Source organism: Prunus dulcis, chromosome 1, assembly GCF_902201215.1.
Source record: "Prunus dulcis chromosome 1, ALMONDv2, whole genome shotgun sequence".
Lineage (NCBI taxonomy): Eukaryota > Viridiplantae > Streptophyta > Magnoliopsida > Rosales > Rosaceae > Prunus > Prunus dulcis.
In genome coordinates this window covers 24,274,718-24,293,378 of record NC_047650.1, presented here as the reverse complement: position 1 = coordinate 24,293,378, position 18,661 = coordinate 24,274,718, and the positions used below count along the sequence as shown (strand labels likewise).

Sequence of the window (18,661 nt, the reverse complement as noted above, 5' to 3'; positions counted from 1 at the left end):
CCCCCAAACATTTCAGTAGGAACTTTTATCAGAGAAATAACTGATCGGAAAAGATCGTTTATCGGTTCATCACCCAATGAAGTGGTCAAGGGAATTCTAGGGGTCATCTGACTTGACATTTGCTTTCTTTGTTGTTCATATTCTTGCTTGATATATAATAGGTAATGTCAACTCCATGGATCTATGCTATTTATAGTGGTTGCTAGAGGCCTTTAGTTTTGGTATTTTGGGTTGGAATTCAATTGGAAGAAAAATATGTGGGGATAAAGTTGTAGGTGGTGAACCTAGACTGTTATGTGGGCTACATAAACAGTAGGGAATAAAATGTTGCATGAAATGAAAGCGAGTGCTCATTCCTCTCCCCATGCTAGCTAGCTATATACCTTTTCCATTTTAATTCATTCCCAATCCCAATCTATCCATCCATTTCCATTCCCACAGCCACAGCCACAGCCTTTTTTTTTCTTTTTTTTTTCTTTCAATTCTGATATGAAGCGATCATAATCCATCTAGATTTTCTGGTATATATACATGACCCCATCGATGATATCAGTCACACGAAAATAAATATATTCTTATGGAGTTGCAGCAGGTTCTAGTGATCAAAAGTTGGCATGGTCAACTTGAGTGCCAATCTGATAAAAGTACCTAGCCCCACACCAGTCAAAATATGCCACATTTTAATCCCAACTTAATTTCAATTTGATATTAATTAAGGGAGCTAATTTTCCCACTCTTCTTTTCTTCACTTACACTTTCTTTTGCTTTTTAATATTTTTAATCAATCTTTTTCTTTTTTATTCTTTCTTTTTCTTACTCTACTGTTGCCATACATTAATTTCTTTTTACTTCACTTCTATATTATTTCTTTGGCTTTAATGTCAAAACGGTCCCTATATTTTATCACTTTGGCCAATTTAGTCCATGTGTTTTTAATTTGGCCAATTTGATCCATGTGTTTAAGACCATTAATTAATTTGGTCTGTTCTGTTAAAGTTGCCGTTAAATGAACATGATAATCTTTTTTCATTTTATTTTGAAAACCTATCAAGCTTTTTGAAGTTAATAAAAAGTTGTATTAATTTTAAAATACATTAAAAGTTCAATTAAACTAAAATACATTATTAGAAAAAATATAAAAACTTGAAAAGAGAAAGAAAAAAAGGGCGGAGTTTAGTCAGGAATGGGAGGAACTGCTCAGCAGGTGGAGAAGTGGGAAGGATCATTGCGGAGTGCTAAGGCTGCATGAGCTTTTAATATATATATTAGAGGTGAATTAATGCATGGAGTTGGGGAGGTAAGTGTGGCTTGGAGAGTTGGGGTCTTTGGGTGTAGGTGGGGAAAATGGTTGGGGATAGAGATTGACATGGTTGTTGGGTTGCTTCCACTTCTACAATCGATGTACAACTCCTCCCCTCCCTGACTATGCCCTTCTTTTCTTTTTTCTAATGCTTTTAATTCAACTTTTTATTAACTTCATTAAGCATTATAGGTTTTCTAAAAATAAAATAAAAATATTATCATGTTCATTTAACGGCATAAAGAAAAAGAAATAATATAAAAATAAAAAGAAAAAGAAAATGTAATGCAAGTTGAAAAATTAAGTATAAAGAAAAAGAAATAATATAAAACTGAAGTAAAAAGAAATTACTGTAGGATAGGGGTAGAATAGAAAAGAGAAAGAACAAAAAAGAACAAAATTAATTTTAAAAAAATTATTTTTTTTAACAAAAGAGAGTGTAAGTGGAAAAAAGGAGAGTAGGAAAATCAGCTCCCTTGATTAAATGCAATTTTTATAACTAAGTATCCCTACTAGGGATCACAAAAATCCCCATAGGGGTGGGTCCCCGTCGGGTCCCCGACCCTAACGGGGGAAGATTTCAGGGCTAAATGGGTATCGGGTACCGGGATCCCCGAACTTGAAAAATCCCCGACGGGTATGGGGAGAGGATGGTATTGGCGTCCCCATCCCTGAACCCGACCCGAAAATATATATGTTTATATTTAAATAAATAAATATGTAATTATAATATTTATGTTTAACCCTAAGTTAACTTCCCTCTCGTAATTCTTCCTAATTTTCTATGGAATTTCATATTGATGTGATTTTGAATAGTTGAGTTGAACTTTATAGTTAATTTGGATGTGTTGAATGATAATGTAATATAAAACTTAATGTTAAAATGTATGATAAATATTTTTTATGCAAAAAAATCGGAGATTCGGGGCGGGTATGGAGGATAGTCTCCCTACGGGGACGGGGACGGGGATTCCCCGAAACCTAATAAATGGGGATGGGTTCGGGGACGGGAGCGGGGATGGAAAGCGGGGATGGAGATGGTATTGTCATACCCAGCCCCTACCCGACCCGTTGCCATCCCTAATCCCTACATTGATACCTTAAGAGCATAAATATCTTAGAATAAAGTCAATGCATATCTGGCTTGGATTAATTTGTGTTTTATACATAGCTCTCTCATTAGAATATATATACAATGACCCCCCTCAAATATATATATATATCTTTCTTCAAACCCTTCGTCTGAATCTGATTCTGACCCACAATTGCGACCAGGTTCACTTGCGGCCTAAAATCCCACTTCTGCAAATTTCTCTCGATCTCCAATGGTTCTCCTAGACCACCTAAAAATCTAATCTAAGAATCATGAAAAGTGAGAACTCATGAGAGCCTTAGGTTATAAATATGGGGTGCATATATTTGCTCACCCAGAAACCAAATTGAACAAGAGAAAAGGAGATCAAAGGGAATGAAAGTCAGTTGTCCCCTAGAGTTTCCCTGACCACTTCACTGGGATCAAGCTTTCCAAAACCCTTCAACTGAGGGTGAAATTCCATGCATGCCATCCCACTGAAGTGTTTGGGGGAACTCTGGTTGCCACCTGACCAGTTAATTATACCAAAGTGGTTAATCTAATTGTGATTAGTTCGGTTTTTAATTAACATTCTTAATTTCTCTGCAGGTCATCATGCTTCTGAATTGTTTGTTCTTTCATGCTCAATATACAATAACCATGTTTTCATTAACTTCCCTGCTTGTTTTCTCAAAAGCGCGGATGACATGAGAATATTGAAGCTTGTGAAAGAAATTATATGATGACATCATGGAGTGAAGGCAGCTTCCTCAATACAGTAAGCTTTTTTTACCAAAATTCTGTAACTTATAACTCTTTTTGCCCGGTAAGCAGCTGAAACTCAGTCACTTTAACCAGCTCTTTTTGAACTTAATTATAGCTTGTTTAGAGTGGGGCTACTTAAACCCGACTTTTTTCCTAATTAAGTTTACCCTAATGTACAATGACAAGAAAAGGTCTACTAAAAGAACTGGTTTGGGTCTTAATGGGGGTATTTTCTGGAATATTTAGATTTCCAGTAGCAAGTTGGGTGTAAGTAGATGGGAGGGGTTGGCATACTTTGGAAAAAGTTGGGTTTAAGTAGAGCCGGTAGCCAATGATTTAATGGTTCCCAAAGTAGCAAGCACGTAAACTTATATCATCCATAGCCAGAGAGAAGAGAATTTCACCAGCCATGGCTTGTAAACAAAATCTGATGAAATGCCATCACACCATTAAAATGGTCGTCATGGTGGTATGTTGGCTTACACTTCTTGATGCCACATACGCCATTGTAAGTACCAATTAATTAATTAATTAAGCTTAATTTTTCCAATGTGATGTTTGTTTTGCTCTAATTTTGATTATATGTTTTCAGTGGACAAATCACGGGGGTGACATTACCAACAGAAGGAACGCTGTTGGGGAAGTGCTAATCAACCCAAGGACAGTGTTAAACATGAGGTTAAGATGGTGATTTTTCGCTGCGACGCCGGCAGTAGCTGATGGAAGGGTCTATTTTCCTTCATGGAATGGATATTTATATGCTTTGGATGCGTTCACTGGTCGTTTAATATGGCAGCAGAACCTTGGTGCCTTAACTGGACTCAATGGAACAGGAGTTGTTGTGAACGTCACCGTTTCAAGATCAACCCCAACTATAGCCGGTAACCTCTTGATCGTTGGAATTTATGGACCTGCTGTTGTGATTGCTGTTGATCGATCAAATTGGAGGCTTGTGTGGTCAACTCAACTTGACCCACGTCCAAGAGTTCTTATCACCATGTCCGGAACCGTACACTTAGGGTTAGTAGTACACACTAGTCAAGCATTCAAATATTTCAACTTTTACATATTGTTCTGCGTTTTTTAGGCTTGTCAATGTATTTTTCAATTTTGCAGTGCATTTTATGTTGGGGTGTCGTCTTTGCAAGAAGGTGGCGGACATGCTACAGGACAACGGCGGTAGATTGGGAGGTTACTCAGGAGCTGCAGTGTGGGGAAGCAGCCCCGCCATTGATATATCCAGGAGACCAAATGTCAAGAGAGGCAGACTAAACAGAGAGGAAAACCTACCCATCCTGATCAGTGCATTGGTCCAGATATCAACTTCAATTCAATTCTGGCGTTGGATTTGGATTCTGGGAGGATTGTATGGTCCAGGCAACTTGGCGGATATGATGTTTTCTATTTTGCTTGTTTGGTACCACCGGGACCTAATCTGGATGCCGACTTCGGAGAGGCACCCATGCTGCTCACCATACACCCAACCGAACAAGGCGTGATGTCGTAGTGGCCGTGCAGAAAAGCAGGTTTGCATGGGCACTAGACCGTGACAATGGAACGATAGTCTGGTCTAAGGTAAAATGAGTTGCTAAAGGAGTTGGGTTTTGTGCTTAAGATAAAATCAGTGTGGAATACTCAGAGGCTAATAAATTTGCTGGACTTTGTGGTTGGCGGGTCCGGGTGCCAGCGAAGGAGGAGGCATATGGGGTGCAGCCACAGATGGGAGAAGAGTGTATACAAACATTGCCAACGGCGACCGAGAAAACTTCACTCTTGCACCTTCAAGCCAGACAACAACAGCTGGCGCATGGGTGGCTCTTGATGCAGATTCAGGGGAGATTTTGTGGACAACTGCAAACCCTAGCAATGACACTGCCCAAGCACCTGTCACAGTTGCTAATGGCGTTGTTTTTGCTGGGTCTGTAGCTTCGAATGGTCCCATTTATGCTATGAAAGCAAACACTGGAAGAATTTTGTGGTCGTATAATACTGGTGCCACAGTATAAGGGGGTATTTCGGCAAGCTACGGGTATATTTATGTCGGAAGTGGGTATTCAGTTGACCTGGCTAAGTTTCACCCTACTTGGACAGCTGGGACTTCACTCTATGCTTTCTGCGTTATATGAGGGAAACCTCTTTGTGAAGACATCTTAGAGATGTGGCTTCAGATTGAGGCTAGACTAGTTAAGGTGTAAAATATTTGCACTTTAACCTCTAAGAAAAAGATTTTAAGAATAATAAAATCATTGCACAAGCAATGGACTTTCTGGTAAATAATGTCACTGTGGCCTTATAGCAGTAATCTATGAGCATTGCAGTTGGTAGTATATTGAGATCATAAACACATGCCCCTGGCATCAAAATATCAATTTCCAATAGAAAACCCCGAGTGTTTAACATGCAAAAGAAAACCAGAAACTTAAAGGCTTGAAGCTCTCACATTTGTACATAATTTGATGACACGGAAAATCACAAAGGATCAAGGCTAACACAAATTATCCAAACACCAAGACCTATCAAATCAACCCCTAATGCTAAGTAAGAGAACAAACTAGGCACTTCAAAACACTGATTACACAACAAATCAATCTTGGTCTCAACTATACTTTGGTGACAACATCAATAAAACCAGAAACTGGAAATGAGTTGATATGTTTCTCTTGAAATATTTCCATGGGGCAATACCTAGTCGGAATTCACCTCCTCCACTCAGGTTGGATTACTTTATCTGAAATTGGCATTACCCACAATAAAAGGACAATTAGAAAGCATACCATAAATTTCAAATGGGCCAATGACACCAAGCAATTCATTAGACTGATATTTTTTTCCCTAATAAAAACAAGATAAGAAACTTTATACAGCAGATGACCAAGACAAGTGATCCATAAGGAAGCAAGCAAAAAATTTTGTACACAGTTTTATTATATAAATATAAACTATAGAAAAATTGATATGTCCTGCTTAAATTCAACATAGTCTTCTCTGACCCTGAGACCAAAGGGTCAATGTGCATCCTGAAAATACCCCAACTTACACTAGCATGAGCAAATAAATGCTTGAACAGATAGGTGTCATGTATAGAAGGACAAACACATGTGCAAGAGAGCTTCGAAATTTGTTGGGGGCATAGGGGAATGGAAATTAAGAAGAAAAAGAAGTGTCAACAAGACATGGAACTGAAAAGCACATGGTGCAACTCCTCGAGTTCACAACTTACCTAAACCATCCCTCGAAGATGATAAAGATCTGTCACTTCTGATCACTCCTTTGCCAGCTGCTTGAACCAGTCCCTGTGCTCGTGGGGAAAGGGAAGTTAACTTGGTGTTGGTGGAAGCAGACAGAGAATGCCGCCTGGTTATAACATTCTTCTCAACCATATCTCGGTCAAACCTGGGGGAGCCCTGTCCTCTCAGCCTAGCTTTTGCTGATGCAGTTGGTGCCATATAACTTGGGACTCTTGGTGTGTTATGAACACCATTCTCCTGATGATCAAACTTCACAGGGAAAGAAGCCCTTCTCTGGCTTGTTTTCTTATCCTCATTGCTAATAAAGTGGTCCCTAGAGTTTGGCACCTCATTTATTGCTTGAACTTCTTCATTTCTGACATTTTTCTCCATGAGTTGCATCTCAGCAGAAGGATGGTCTTCATTTCTGACATTGTTCTCTGTGGGTTGCATCTCAGCAGAAGGATGGTCTTCATTTATGACATTGTTCTCCATGGGTTGCATCTCAGCAGAAGGATTGTCTTCATTTCTGACATTGTTCTCCATGGGCAGCACGTCAACAGAAGGATGGTCATCTAACTTTTCCATTGGTTCTTCTGCTGACAGCAGATCCACACTTGCTTCTAGATCGGAGTGTTTTGACACTGCAACTGCCATATGTTTCATTTTCTCGGAAAATTCACTAGTGCCCTGCTCTGAATCATCAGGAGCAGCAGAAGCCAAACTCTTCATCATACTGTGCTTTGATCTCTCATCACCGACTACTGACCGATCAGAAACCCCCTTCTTGGGATCAGAAGATTTTCTTACATTACTTTTAACCTTCTCAACTTCATTTTGTTGATGTTCTGGAACTGAGCTTGCTGGATGCCTAGAGAATTTCCTCAAATTACGTTTGGTCTTTTCAGAATCTGGAGTGGCACTATTTGACACATTTTCAACATTTGTATTCGACAACCTCCGGACACTTCTTTTTGGCCTGGCTTTTTCAGTTTCTATTGTTTGACTCTTCTCATGCTTCCTACGAGACCTTGAATCGAGATTTTTCTTTGGTTGTAAAACAGGTTCCCAAAAGCATGACCTGGTCCAGCGCTCAAGCCACACCCAGGTCGAATTAGGTTCCTCTGGACCATATTGGAGATGTAGAGGACTAGTAGTAGGCAAGGAAGCCAGAAGCTGAAAGTGAAAATTTATAATCAAATGCCCATTTTCTTTTTCTGGCAATCAAAAGGCCAATACAGACCAGCAGTAAAAGTGACAAACAGGTGCAGGCATAGATTGTGCATAATGCTCCTATTTTTAAGATCAAAGCTTAAAATGGAAGTGGCATTACTTTAGTTTCGGAACTGGTGTTTGGAGCCATAAGTTGCATGGATCTCTTTATTAGGCTGAGGACACAATGGTTATTTCCCTACATGATAATCTAAATTGGCGGAAAATCATTAAAAGTAATACAAGCATATACAATACCAGACTATTCCCCAATAGAGTGAAACAAGAGCACAGTGCTGACAATAGTGAGAAGGAAAATCCCTCTGTCATAGATTGTGTTACTCTATAAAACAAAGTTAATTTCAGTATATTTCCCGTAATGAAGAACCAAAGAAATGAATATCAAATAACCAAAATAACCAAATCTTGGGCAATACTAATGTAATCTCACCTTTTGAACGAAAGCAATTTTTGACAGCCTCTCCACATGGGAAGATGCACTTACTTCTGATAAATCACCCTGATTCACACATAACAAAAATCATATTGGCATATTCATTTCAACAAAAACCTAGGCAGGCTTTTGCTCTGGTCAAAAAGCATGAATCACTAAGCTCCAGTCAATGCATGAGCCAATTGAAAAGTAACCAGAAATTACCAGATGAGTTTTATTCACTTCAACCCCAATATCAGAATGTCTAGCAAGTTGACCACGAATCAGAGCCTGCAACTTGACAATCCCCTGGACACAGAATAATGTGGATACAGCTTGTCTTCTAACCAAGTGACCACGAATAAGTGCTTGCAGCCTTATGATACCCTTAAGGGTTCGATATGCACGGCGAGCCTTCAAAGATAATAGAAAGCATTAGTGGTTGGAAGGTTGCCAAAAATAAATTCATCAGTTACTTAAATCATCTCACAGAAGTACAACAGAAAATGTGAAAAAAATAATAAAATAATAATAATAATTGTCAAGCAAAAGCAGAACATCTATGGGAGGAAAGTACCACATAACCCCTATAAGCACTTTGCGCCTTTGTGGCCGCTTGCTCTTGCTTGATTATTTCATGATCTTCCTGAGAATTCGAACTAAAGACAGCTTGTGTTTGGCCATCTTCCTTCACAGATGAAAGAATAATCCCATCATTTGGCAATTTGGCAGCTACACCGATCTCTGAGTCTACTGCATTGCTAGCACCAGTCCCAACCGCTGGTGGTGAAACTAAAGGTGGTGATATTAGGGGAGCACTCACAGTTAACTCGGACACAGATAACTTTGAAGAGACAATTGCCTTCCCTTTATTTGTAGATTTCTGTGCACAATAATCAGATTTGCAAATTAGAACTTAATGACCAGCAACAACTATACAAATAACAAAACTACATAATTATTTAAGAGTTGAAATTTAAAACTATAGTGTAATATGAAATTTGAACTTCCAGGGTCAACATTCTTTATGTTTTTGCTTAATATCAAGATATAACATGACAATTCACTTGCCAAAGAAAATAGACATAACATACTAACTCAAACGGTCACTCTCAAGAGTTTGTTATCCATTCACCAAATTATTGAGAGAAAAAAAAAAGCTCAATCAATAAATTAATTAAACAACCAGCCATGGTATAGGCCACAATGACATAAATTTCGGGTCTGCTCTGCTCTCATCGGGCTCATATAGAACAATTTCAATTGACAGGCTTTCCTTTTTTCCTAGGTTAACTCGACATGAAATTACAACTTCGTATCCTTTTCAACTTAGTGCTGTTTAATCACAATACTAATTGATTGCAAAGCAATGTGCAGCTTAGCAATACCTCTCTTCCTTTGGACAAACTATACTTGGATGATTTCTTCCCAAGAAGCAAATTCTTGATCCATTTTCCGGGAGTTTTTCCCATTGCGAAAAGTCAAAGACAGCCCGCAAAACTTAATTCGTAGAAACCTGCATGTACATACACAAGTTGAGCCATGATAGTAGCTAATGATCAGTTGATCTTCTTAAGATGAATAAAAAGCTAAAACGCAACATCCATTTAGGAACAAAAATTTGGGTTTCTACTAGTTAACCTAAACTGAGATTTTACAATAAATATGAATAATGAATATACCACAAGGACACAAAATTGAAAGCTTTTCTAGCTAAAATATAAACCCTCAACTTGAAATAGAAAAAACAAGTTTTGAACAAAAACATATACAAATACACTGAAATAGCGTTAAACATAAAAATACTGGAAGAATGCACAAAATGCAATAAACGGTAAAGATGGTATGATTTGAAAAACAAATATGAAGAGGGAAAAGAAAATTCAAAGCAAATGAAATGCCAAATCCATTCGATCTAAGCATTCCCCAAAAATGCAGTACTTGGAAACCCTAAAGCCTCCCGCCACTACCGAACAAAGAAAAATGAGAAACGAAAATAAGAAGTACCAGGAAACGACGAAGGAGACGAAGAAGAAGAAGATGAGGGTCTATGTGTATTGTGCTTCAGTCACAGAGTCATTTGGCTCTCTGGTCTGCTCCACTAACGACTGTGAGCTGAGCTCTGCTTTCACTGTTGAAATCACCTGAAAATTATGCTAAAATGGAAAGTTTGCAAATCTAACGCGGAAATGGAAAGATATCCACGAAACTAGAGGGAACACAACGACGACGTTTAGGTGGGTTCACTTTATTTATTCGGAGGGAGCCCAAATTTGAGTTGACCCAAAAACAAACAAACCGCAGGCCCAATACCAGAGCCCAACTTTGGGCAAGAATTTTATAGTGAGGGCCTTATATATGGTCCTTATGTAAGGCCCTATCTCTTAATCATTGGATCAAATTGGTTAGTTGTTAATTGATTAGCCTGATTCAACATTTAAGAAATAGGACCTCACCTAAGGGTCATATATAAGGCCCTCACTATAGAATTACTCCAATTTTAGCTAGGTTTACTTTGCTGTGATGTAGAATTCTATAGCGAGGGCTTTATCTTATTCTCTATTTCTTAATCCTTGGATCAAATTAGTTAGGACCTCATCTAAGGGCCTTGGCCCTCACTATACAATGACTCATAATGTGGTTAGTTTTGCAATTAGTTAAGAATATCATTTGGTCACTTTTGTAATTCAAATAGTAAAGGAATATTCATTCCGCATTTAGTGTTCGATTTTTTCTTCTAATTATTTCATTATTAGAAACATAATATTATTTGTTGGAGCATAAATTCTTATAATAAGAATATCTTTCACGGGTTTTCGGCTTTACTCTGCACGCAAGATAAGTAAATTTTCAAGCGACGCTCCTTCGAAATCAAATGAGAGAGGGTGGGGTACCTACAAAAGGTACTCCGACGCTCAAGTCAATTTTTGTATGTATTTGAGTTCACTAATTAACTTGAAATCGCATACCTTCATTTGGCTGTGAAACTTCACATTTATACCTGGTGACAGCTTTGGGATGCAAATTCTACTTTGCACGTCATATGCCCACTTTCGCCATTTTCAGGTCATTGAGAGTCATGCAAGATGAACCCTTAACCATGTTTGTCTTGTCCCGCAATTCATGCGGATATAGGAGTATGAGTATTTGAATATACCCACGAATCCATGTCGAGTTGTTCGTGTATGAGCCCATATGGGGTAATGCACACATGAACCCACGTTGATGCACATTCGAACTCGCATTGGGTTAATGCACATACAAACCTACATTGGGCTAATGCACATCTGAATCCGCATTGAGTTAATGCACACCCAAACCGACATTCGGTTGCGCCTAAATCCAATCCCATAGCGGATTGGTATCGAATTTACTTGCTCCCACATTGCCCCCTTTTTTTCCTCTTCCTACTCGTGCCTAACATGCGGGTAAAGGGAAAAATTGAACTCATTTCATATTCCCTCTAGGATTTTAACCTTGTTATCTTGGACCATCAGGTACAGGTTTGTACTGGACTCTCTTAACAATAAGACAATAATAATAAATAACGTTGTAAAGGCTCATAAAAGTTTAATACACCTAAGGGAATTACAACTAGCAATGTTGTGTTGATAGCAAAAGCAAATTGCAGCTCCAGCAATTACACTTCACCCACTTTGACAAGACGCATCCTCTAACCCACCATGCACTTAAGGGACTCCCCAAAAGTAGCAAATTTTGATGGGCTAACAATTCAACCTCCAAAGCCCTTACACCCGACATTGATTTAATGTTTTCAGGTCATTGAGAGTCATGCAAGATGAACCCTTAACCATGTTTGTCTTGTCCCGCAATTCATGCGGATATAGGAGTATGAGTATTTGAATATACCCACGAATCCATGTCGAGTTGTTCGTGTATGAGCCCATATGGGGTAATGCACACATGAACCCACGTTGATGCACATTCGAACTCGCATTGGGTTAATACACATACAAACCTACATTGGGCTAATGCACATCTGAATCCGCATTGAGTTAATGCACATCCAAACCGACATTCGGTTGCGCCTAAATCCAATCCCATAGCGGATTGGTATCGAATTTACTTGCTCCCACATTGCCCCCTTTTTTTCCTCTTCCTACTCGTGCCTAACATGCGGGTAAAGGGAAAAATTGAACTCATTTCATATTCCCTCTAGGATTTTAACCTTGTTATCTTGGACCATCAGGTACAGGTTTGTACTGGACTCTCTTAACAATAAGACAATAATAATAAATAACGTTGTAAAGGCTCATAAAAGTTTAATACACCTAAGGGAATTACAACTAGCAATGTTGTGTTGATAGCAAAAGCAAATTGCAGCTCCAGCAATTACACTTCACCCACTTTGACAAGACGCATCCTCTAACCCACCATGCACTTAAGGGACTCCCCAAAAGTAGCAGATTTTGATTGGCTAACAATTCAACCTCCAAAGCCCTTACACCCGACATTGATTTAATGTTTCCCTTTCTCCCTTAGAATTGTGTGCCCTCTTCTCCATTTACAAAAGAATATGTGTATATGATAGAAGCAATCAGAAGGAAAGCAAAAAGAAGGGAGAAAAGGAAGAGGAAAATAGGAAGGGAAGAGAGGAAAAATCTCACCACAGACACTGTTCTTCTTTCAAGTGAAACAATTTGTGACAGTTCCTAAACGTCCCGAGTGTTTGTGGTTTCCTTCGCCTTTGATAATCTTGTTGTCAAGGTATCAATTAGATAGGAAATAATCTATATATGTCTACTCGCACTAATTTCCCCTTAGTGCACTAATTCGTTTGTGATGAGCATGCATATATAATTATATTCATGTGTTTGTATGCATGTACACGAAAGAAATAAATTATGTGTACGCACAGATACCTCAAGTAGACATAAGTGACATTTATATATGTGGGTATGTAAAAAGACTCGCATAATAAAATACTTATATATATATATATGAAATTTATCTCATTTAAAATATATGTCATATATAAAGTAAATATGTACTATAATTTGTTCACGCATTACAAAGCAAACAACTAATATGCAATGTGCATGTTGTATACTTATGTATGGATAATGTTTACTTAAGCCATATACATGCAACTTGTGCATTCTTTTAATATGCATATAAATATGTATATGTGCATGACCATACTTAATTAATTCACATATACATATAGGTAATATATAGTGACAATACACTAATGCTCAATGTGCATACTTGATACTGGTGCACTGTAGTTGGTATTGATTTGTTTAAACATGGGGTTTAGGCTCTTTGGTTGTTTTGTGGTTACTAGGCTCATACTATTTACTGGTCCATGCAAATAACCAACTTGTTTTTCTCTAAAAAAAATATTCCTTTTGATCACACTTCTTTTAGGCTATGTTTGATTTTGACTATTTCGAATATGGCTTTGCATGAGACTTACCTTATTTGAGCCTTTCCGTTTTGGGGTTGTGTTTCTACTAAACCGGGTTTCCTCAAGTCTCACTTATTCGGTTTGGGTTGTGTCGATCTCCGAACCTAACTCACATTGAGCTAATCTCGCTGTACGCATCCTTTTCTCAAGTTGTCTCTCTCATGCAAGTTTTGTTTCATCCGTGTTCTTTCTTGTTACTTCAATATCGAGACTTAATCTTTGGTCAAAGTCAAAGGGGGGATATCCCTCGAGGTCTGAGATAAATAAGATGATAGAGAAATTTCATATCCCTAACGATGTTATTATTGGTCGGTTACCTAAGGAAGTAGACATGTACACATGGGTTGGAATCTCGGAATGAGCCTTTATGCTCTCACCATCTCACTTAGAGTTCATTAGGTTTCTACTTTATCCCTTATTTCAACTTGTGTTGAATTTTTTGAACCTCCACCCTATGCAGTTAAATTAGAAATCATATTTATTGATTAGTGGCATGTTGGCAGTTGGCATCAAATGAGGGGGGTGTTGCTAGGCTTTGTAGATTTCTTTTACCACCATTATGTTACCACGGTTAGGTGTGAGACTGAGTATCTCTACCTAACCCCTCAGCCTACCCGCAAGTTCTTTGGCTACAAACCTTCTTCCGCGAATGATTGGAAGACCCAAACCTTGATGATTATCGGGAATTAGGCAGCCCTTGAGGTGTTTTATATCTCTATTCCTTCATCATTCGGGCCCGAACCTAGTATTCCTTATTATGACTACTCTTCTGATACTGACTTTGATATGATTTTGCAAAGGAATCTTATTAAGTGGTTACTTCATTTTGTAGTGCACAACCTAACCCGATCGGAGATTGTCTTTGCTCAAGCACAGATCTAGGGGTTAAACTATCACTTGGTGGGTTAGGTTTGGGATGTTCAGCATTTCTCTATCCCAAAATACTTCTTCAGATCTTTCACAATCGGGACACCATAGGATTTGTAACTTCTGCGTGATGTTGTGATCAGTATGTTTCCGACTGACTGGCCCCAGAGGATTGGTAACCTCAGGGTAGTGGTAGGTTCAGCATAGATCCGACTGATAAGTTCAACCTAGCTGGGTTCACAACAAATTTAAGCCAAGTGCACGAATTGAAATTTAAATGGAAAGTGCTGATTTTATTTAATAAATATATATGAAATAATAGATAAGTAAATGAATTTAAACATAATATTTCTTCAAATGAATTGCATTCCAAGGGCATGGCATATATTGACCAGTCTGAACCCGTTTCAGCTTATCGGCATCCTTTCCGTATACCTATGTGACCGCGAACAGTTTTTCCCACAAGCAACCAAGCTTGCCTATATTCAGATCTTAGGTGTTTTCCATTACTCTCTCGATGACCTATTCACCAACTTTGAACCTTCTTAGGTAGATCCGTTTATTAAAGTAATTAGCGACCTGGTTTTGATCCACCCAATTACTTTACATATTGTAATCTATATAGATTGCAATACGACCTCTCGATGTTCCTCAATCAAATATAGGTTACGAGCAACCTGTTAATCGTTATCATTTCCATCCATCACCACCACCATTCGGATTGTAGGTAGAACGATCTTAGTTGGGATAAGAACTTCAGTTCCATAGGCCAAAGAAAAAGGACTTTCCCTCATTGGCTTTCGCCTGATGGTTTGGTATGTCCACAACACGTTTGGTAGCTCTTCAAATTATTTTCCCTTGCGTTACTCAAGTTTCTTCTTCATGCAATCAAAAATTGTTCAATTCGTCTTTTTTGCTTGGCCATTTCCTTGGGGATAGCTGCGAGACAAGAATTGTTGTGTGATCCCTATCTCTATGCCATATTTCCTGAACTTTCGATTGTGGAATTGAGTCTCGTTGTCTAAAACGATGGCTCTGGGTATCCCAAACTTGCATATGATGTTGCGCCAAATGAACTTTATTACATTAGTCTAGGTTATAGTTCCATATGCTTTGGCCTCCACCCACTTGGTGAAAATAGTTTGTGGCAGAAAGAGCGTATTTCTTCCCCTCATGCGCAATTGGTAATGGTCCCACAATATCCATTCCCCACCAGGCAAATGGCCATGGTCCCATGATCGGGCTGAGTTCTTCTGCTAGCCGCTTAATGATAGGCGCATGTTTTTGGCACTTATCACATTTCCGCACAAATTGCTCAACCTCTCTAGCCATGTTAGGCCAGAAGTAGCCTTGCGTTATCGCCTTGTGTGCCAAGCTCTTCTCCTATAGTGATTGTTGCAGGTCCTCTCATGTAGTTTTTTCAGAGTCCACTCTACATTGAATAAGCTTAGGCAGCGTATATAAGGACCTAAAAATGACTTCCTAAAGATGACAGTTTCTGTGATTGCATACTTGGCACTCTTAATTCGGAGTTTTCTTGCTTCAATTGGATCTGGGGGTTGCGTTCCTACCATTAGGTAGCTTACTATTGGCGTCATCCACGTTTCATTCAAGTCCAGTTGCATAACTTTGGATTCATCGGCTTCCATACTAGGGCTTTCTAAGCACTCTACTGATACGACCCTTATAGAATCTTCTCCTGAAGCTGAGGCCGATGTCGCACATGCCAACCAATATGCCCATTCATTTTGCTCTATCGAAATTTGCCTTAACTTGAATTTCTCAAATTGCTTAAACAAATGCCTTGACAATTACTGATATGCCTCCATCTTTTCATCTTTGGCTGTATGTTCCTCATTTGCTTGATTGACTATAAGTTGGGAGTCACTATACATCTTCAATTTTTTTATTTTTAGTAGTCTGGCAATCTTTAATTCTAACACCAAGGCTTCATATTCAGCAACATTATGTGAGGCGAGGAAGTCCAGCTAGATGGAGTATTCTAACTCAATCTTTTCCGGCAATAAAAGGACAATCCCAACCCTGGCTCTCGCTCGGTTAGATGAGTCGTCTGCATAGAATTCCCACAACGTTTCCTCGACAAACCCTGCTTCTTCTCCATCACTCGATTTCTCCTACATTCCCTTTTTGGGATAACATTCGACAAGAAAATTAAAAATTACCTATCCCTTTTGAGATGTTCGCGGTTGGTACCTGATGTCAAATGCTACTAGCTTGGTATCTCATTTTGCGACTCTTGCCGACATATCTGGATTGGACAAGATTGCTTTAATAGGTTGGTTTGTTAGCACTGTAATGGTATGAGTCTCAAAATATTGTTGAAGCTTCTTCTTGGCTACTACCAAGGCAAAGACTAGGTTTTTTTTTTTTTTTTTTTTATGTAGGGGTGTATCTCTTTTTAGCATTAATTAGGCTTGTACTGACATAGAAAATAGGCTGTTGGAGGTAGTTCTCCTCTTGGAATAATGTTGCATCTTTGTTCCCAGCGTCACTCCTTCGCGGAATGCCAATGACGCAATATGAGAATCATAAGTCTCTAAAATAGACATTTCCTTTGTGAATCACTTCAAATAATCCTTTAGACTTTGGCCTACCTTTTGCTTTGTGCTGAACAATGTTGTAATATTATTTTTTCTCATTTGATTGCACAAGTATTGAGATATGAAAGCATCACAAAGCTCAGTGAAGCTACTGACGGACTTTGGCCTCAGCTGCCTGAACCACGTCAAGGCTAACCCTAATAGGCTAGATGGAAATGGTTTACACAAGAACCTTTCGTCTTTTCTTTGAGGACCATTTGCTATTGAAAGTGGTAAATATGCTCAATGGGATTGGTTATATCTTTGAATAACTTAAATTTGGGCTGAGCAAACTTTGCGGGCTTCTTAGTATTCAGAATATCATTGGTGAAGGGTAATGTGCATATCCCCTTTGTAGCTTCAACGGCCAATTCGGCAGGTGTTTGCAATTTGTACCCCATCACAATCTTCTCGATTTGTCTTCATAGCTAGCTCTCTTTGGACTTTTTTAATTCCCTTCTTTGGTCGTGGTTGTCCTCATAGTCATAGTGCTGATCATCGGAGTGAATACTTCTTGTGAAACTTTCATCAGATAATTTTGTCCTATCTTTCCTTTTGATTCCCTTAGGGCCTTCCGGATGCGACATGTAGTTGCCCTTGAACTTCTCTAAAGCTTTGGTCTCCATCTTCTTCGTTTCACGCAACTCCTTCAGTGCCCTCTTAAGCTGGATGGCTGCGAGACTGGGTTCTCCTTCCTGAAAGTTTGATATGACATTTGCGGATCAGGGGGTTAGATTAGGCTGGAGCGTCTTGTGCAGATTCAACTATTGATTGATTTTGCGAGAGTTCCCATAGACAGTGCCAACTATTAGAGCATAAATTATTACAATAAAAATATCTTCCACATATTCTCAGCTTTACTTCTGCACGGAGGATAAGTAAATCTCTAAGCGACGCTCCTTTGAAATTACATGAGAGAGGGTGGGGTACCTACAAAAGGTACTCCAACGCTTAAGTCAATTTTTGTATATATTTGAGTGCATGAGTTAACTTGAAATTGCATACCTTCATTTGGCTATGAAACTTCACCTTTATACCTGGTGATAGCCTTGGGATACAAGCTCCACTTTGCACGTCCTATGCCACTTTCGTCATTTTTAGGTCATTGAGAGATGCGGGATCAACCATTAACCATGTTTGTTTTGTCCCGCAATTCATGTGGATATGGGAGTATGAATGTTTGAATATACCCATAAATCCAGGTCGGGTTGTTCGTGTATGAGCCCATATGGGGTGGTGCACACGTGAACCCACGTTGAGTGATGCACATCCAAACCCATGTTGGGTGGTGCACATCAAAACTCGCATTGGGTTAATGCACATTCGAACCCGCATTGGGTTAATGCACATCCAAACCTGCATTGAGTTACGCCTAAATCCAATCCTATAACGAATCGGGTTGCGCCTAAATCCAATCCCATAACGGATCCGTACCAAATTTATTTTCTCCCACATTATTTGATGATCACATCACTACAAGAAATTGAAGACAAAGGTCTCTCTCATATATGAATGATTGAAGGAATAGTTGTTGCATTTAAGTGGACAATAAATTGGAAAATGAGTATAAGTTGAAGCTAATTCCAATAATTACAAATTTGGGTTCACGGAGGATAAGTATTTTTAATTCCTCATGCAACTTTCTTTGTTTGGCAACGCATGCACACTAAACCTTGAACCTCTCATGAGTCAAACAATCCAGAATCTTTTACTTCAATGGAATCCTTCACCAAAAAAAGAAAAATAAAAATAAA

General features: G+C 38.8%; 1 protein-coding gene and 1 pseudogene across 1 annotated transcript; one reads left to right on the top strand and one right to left on the bottom strand.

The window, feature by feature from the left end:
- Positions 1 to 3,591: 3,591 nt before the first annotated feature.
- On the top strand, positions 3,592 to 5,263 carry LOC117616989 (annotated as a pseudogene).
- Positions 5,264 to 5,466: 203 nt separating this feature from the next.
- LOC117615612 (protein IQ-DOMAIN 31-like) lies at positions 5,467 to 10,181 on the bottom strand. The gene is made up of 7 exons (XM_034344726.1): positions 10,017 to 10,181; positions 9,398 to 9,525; positions 8,587 to 8,892; positions 8,235 to 8,423; positions 8,028 to 8,096; positions 6,358 to 7,540; positions 5,467 to 5,865 (listed from the first exon to the last, which is right to left on the bottom strand). The coding sequence occupies exons 2-7, from the start codon at positions 9,479 to 9,481 to the stop codon at positions 5,834 to 5,836; spliced, it is 1,863 nt and encodes a 620-aa protein (XP_034200617.1). The 5' UTR covers positions 9,482 to 9,525; positions 10,017 to 10,181; the 3' UTR covers positions 5,467 to 5,833.
- Positions 10,182 to 18,661: the final 8,480 nt, after the last annotated feature.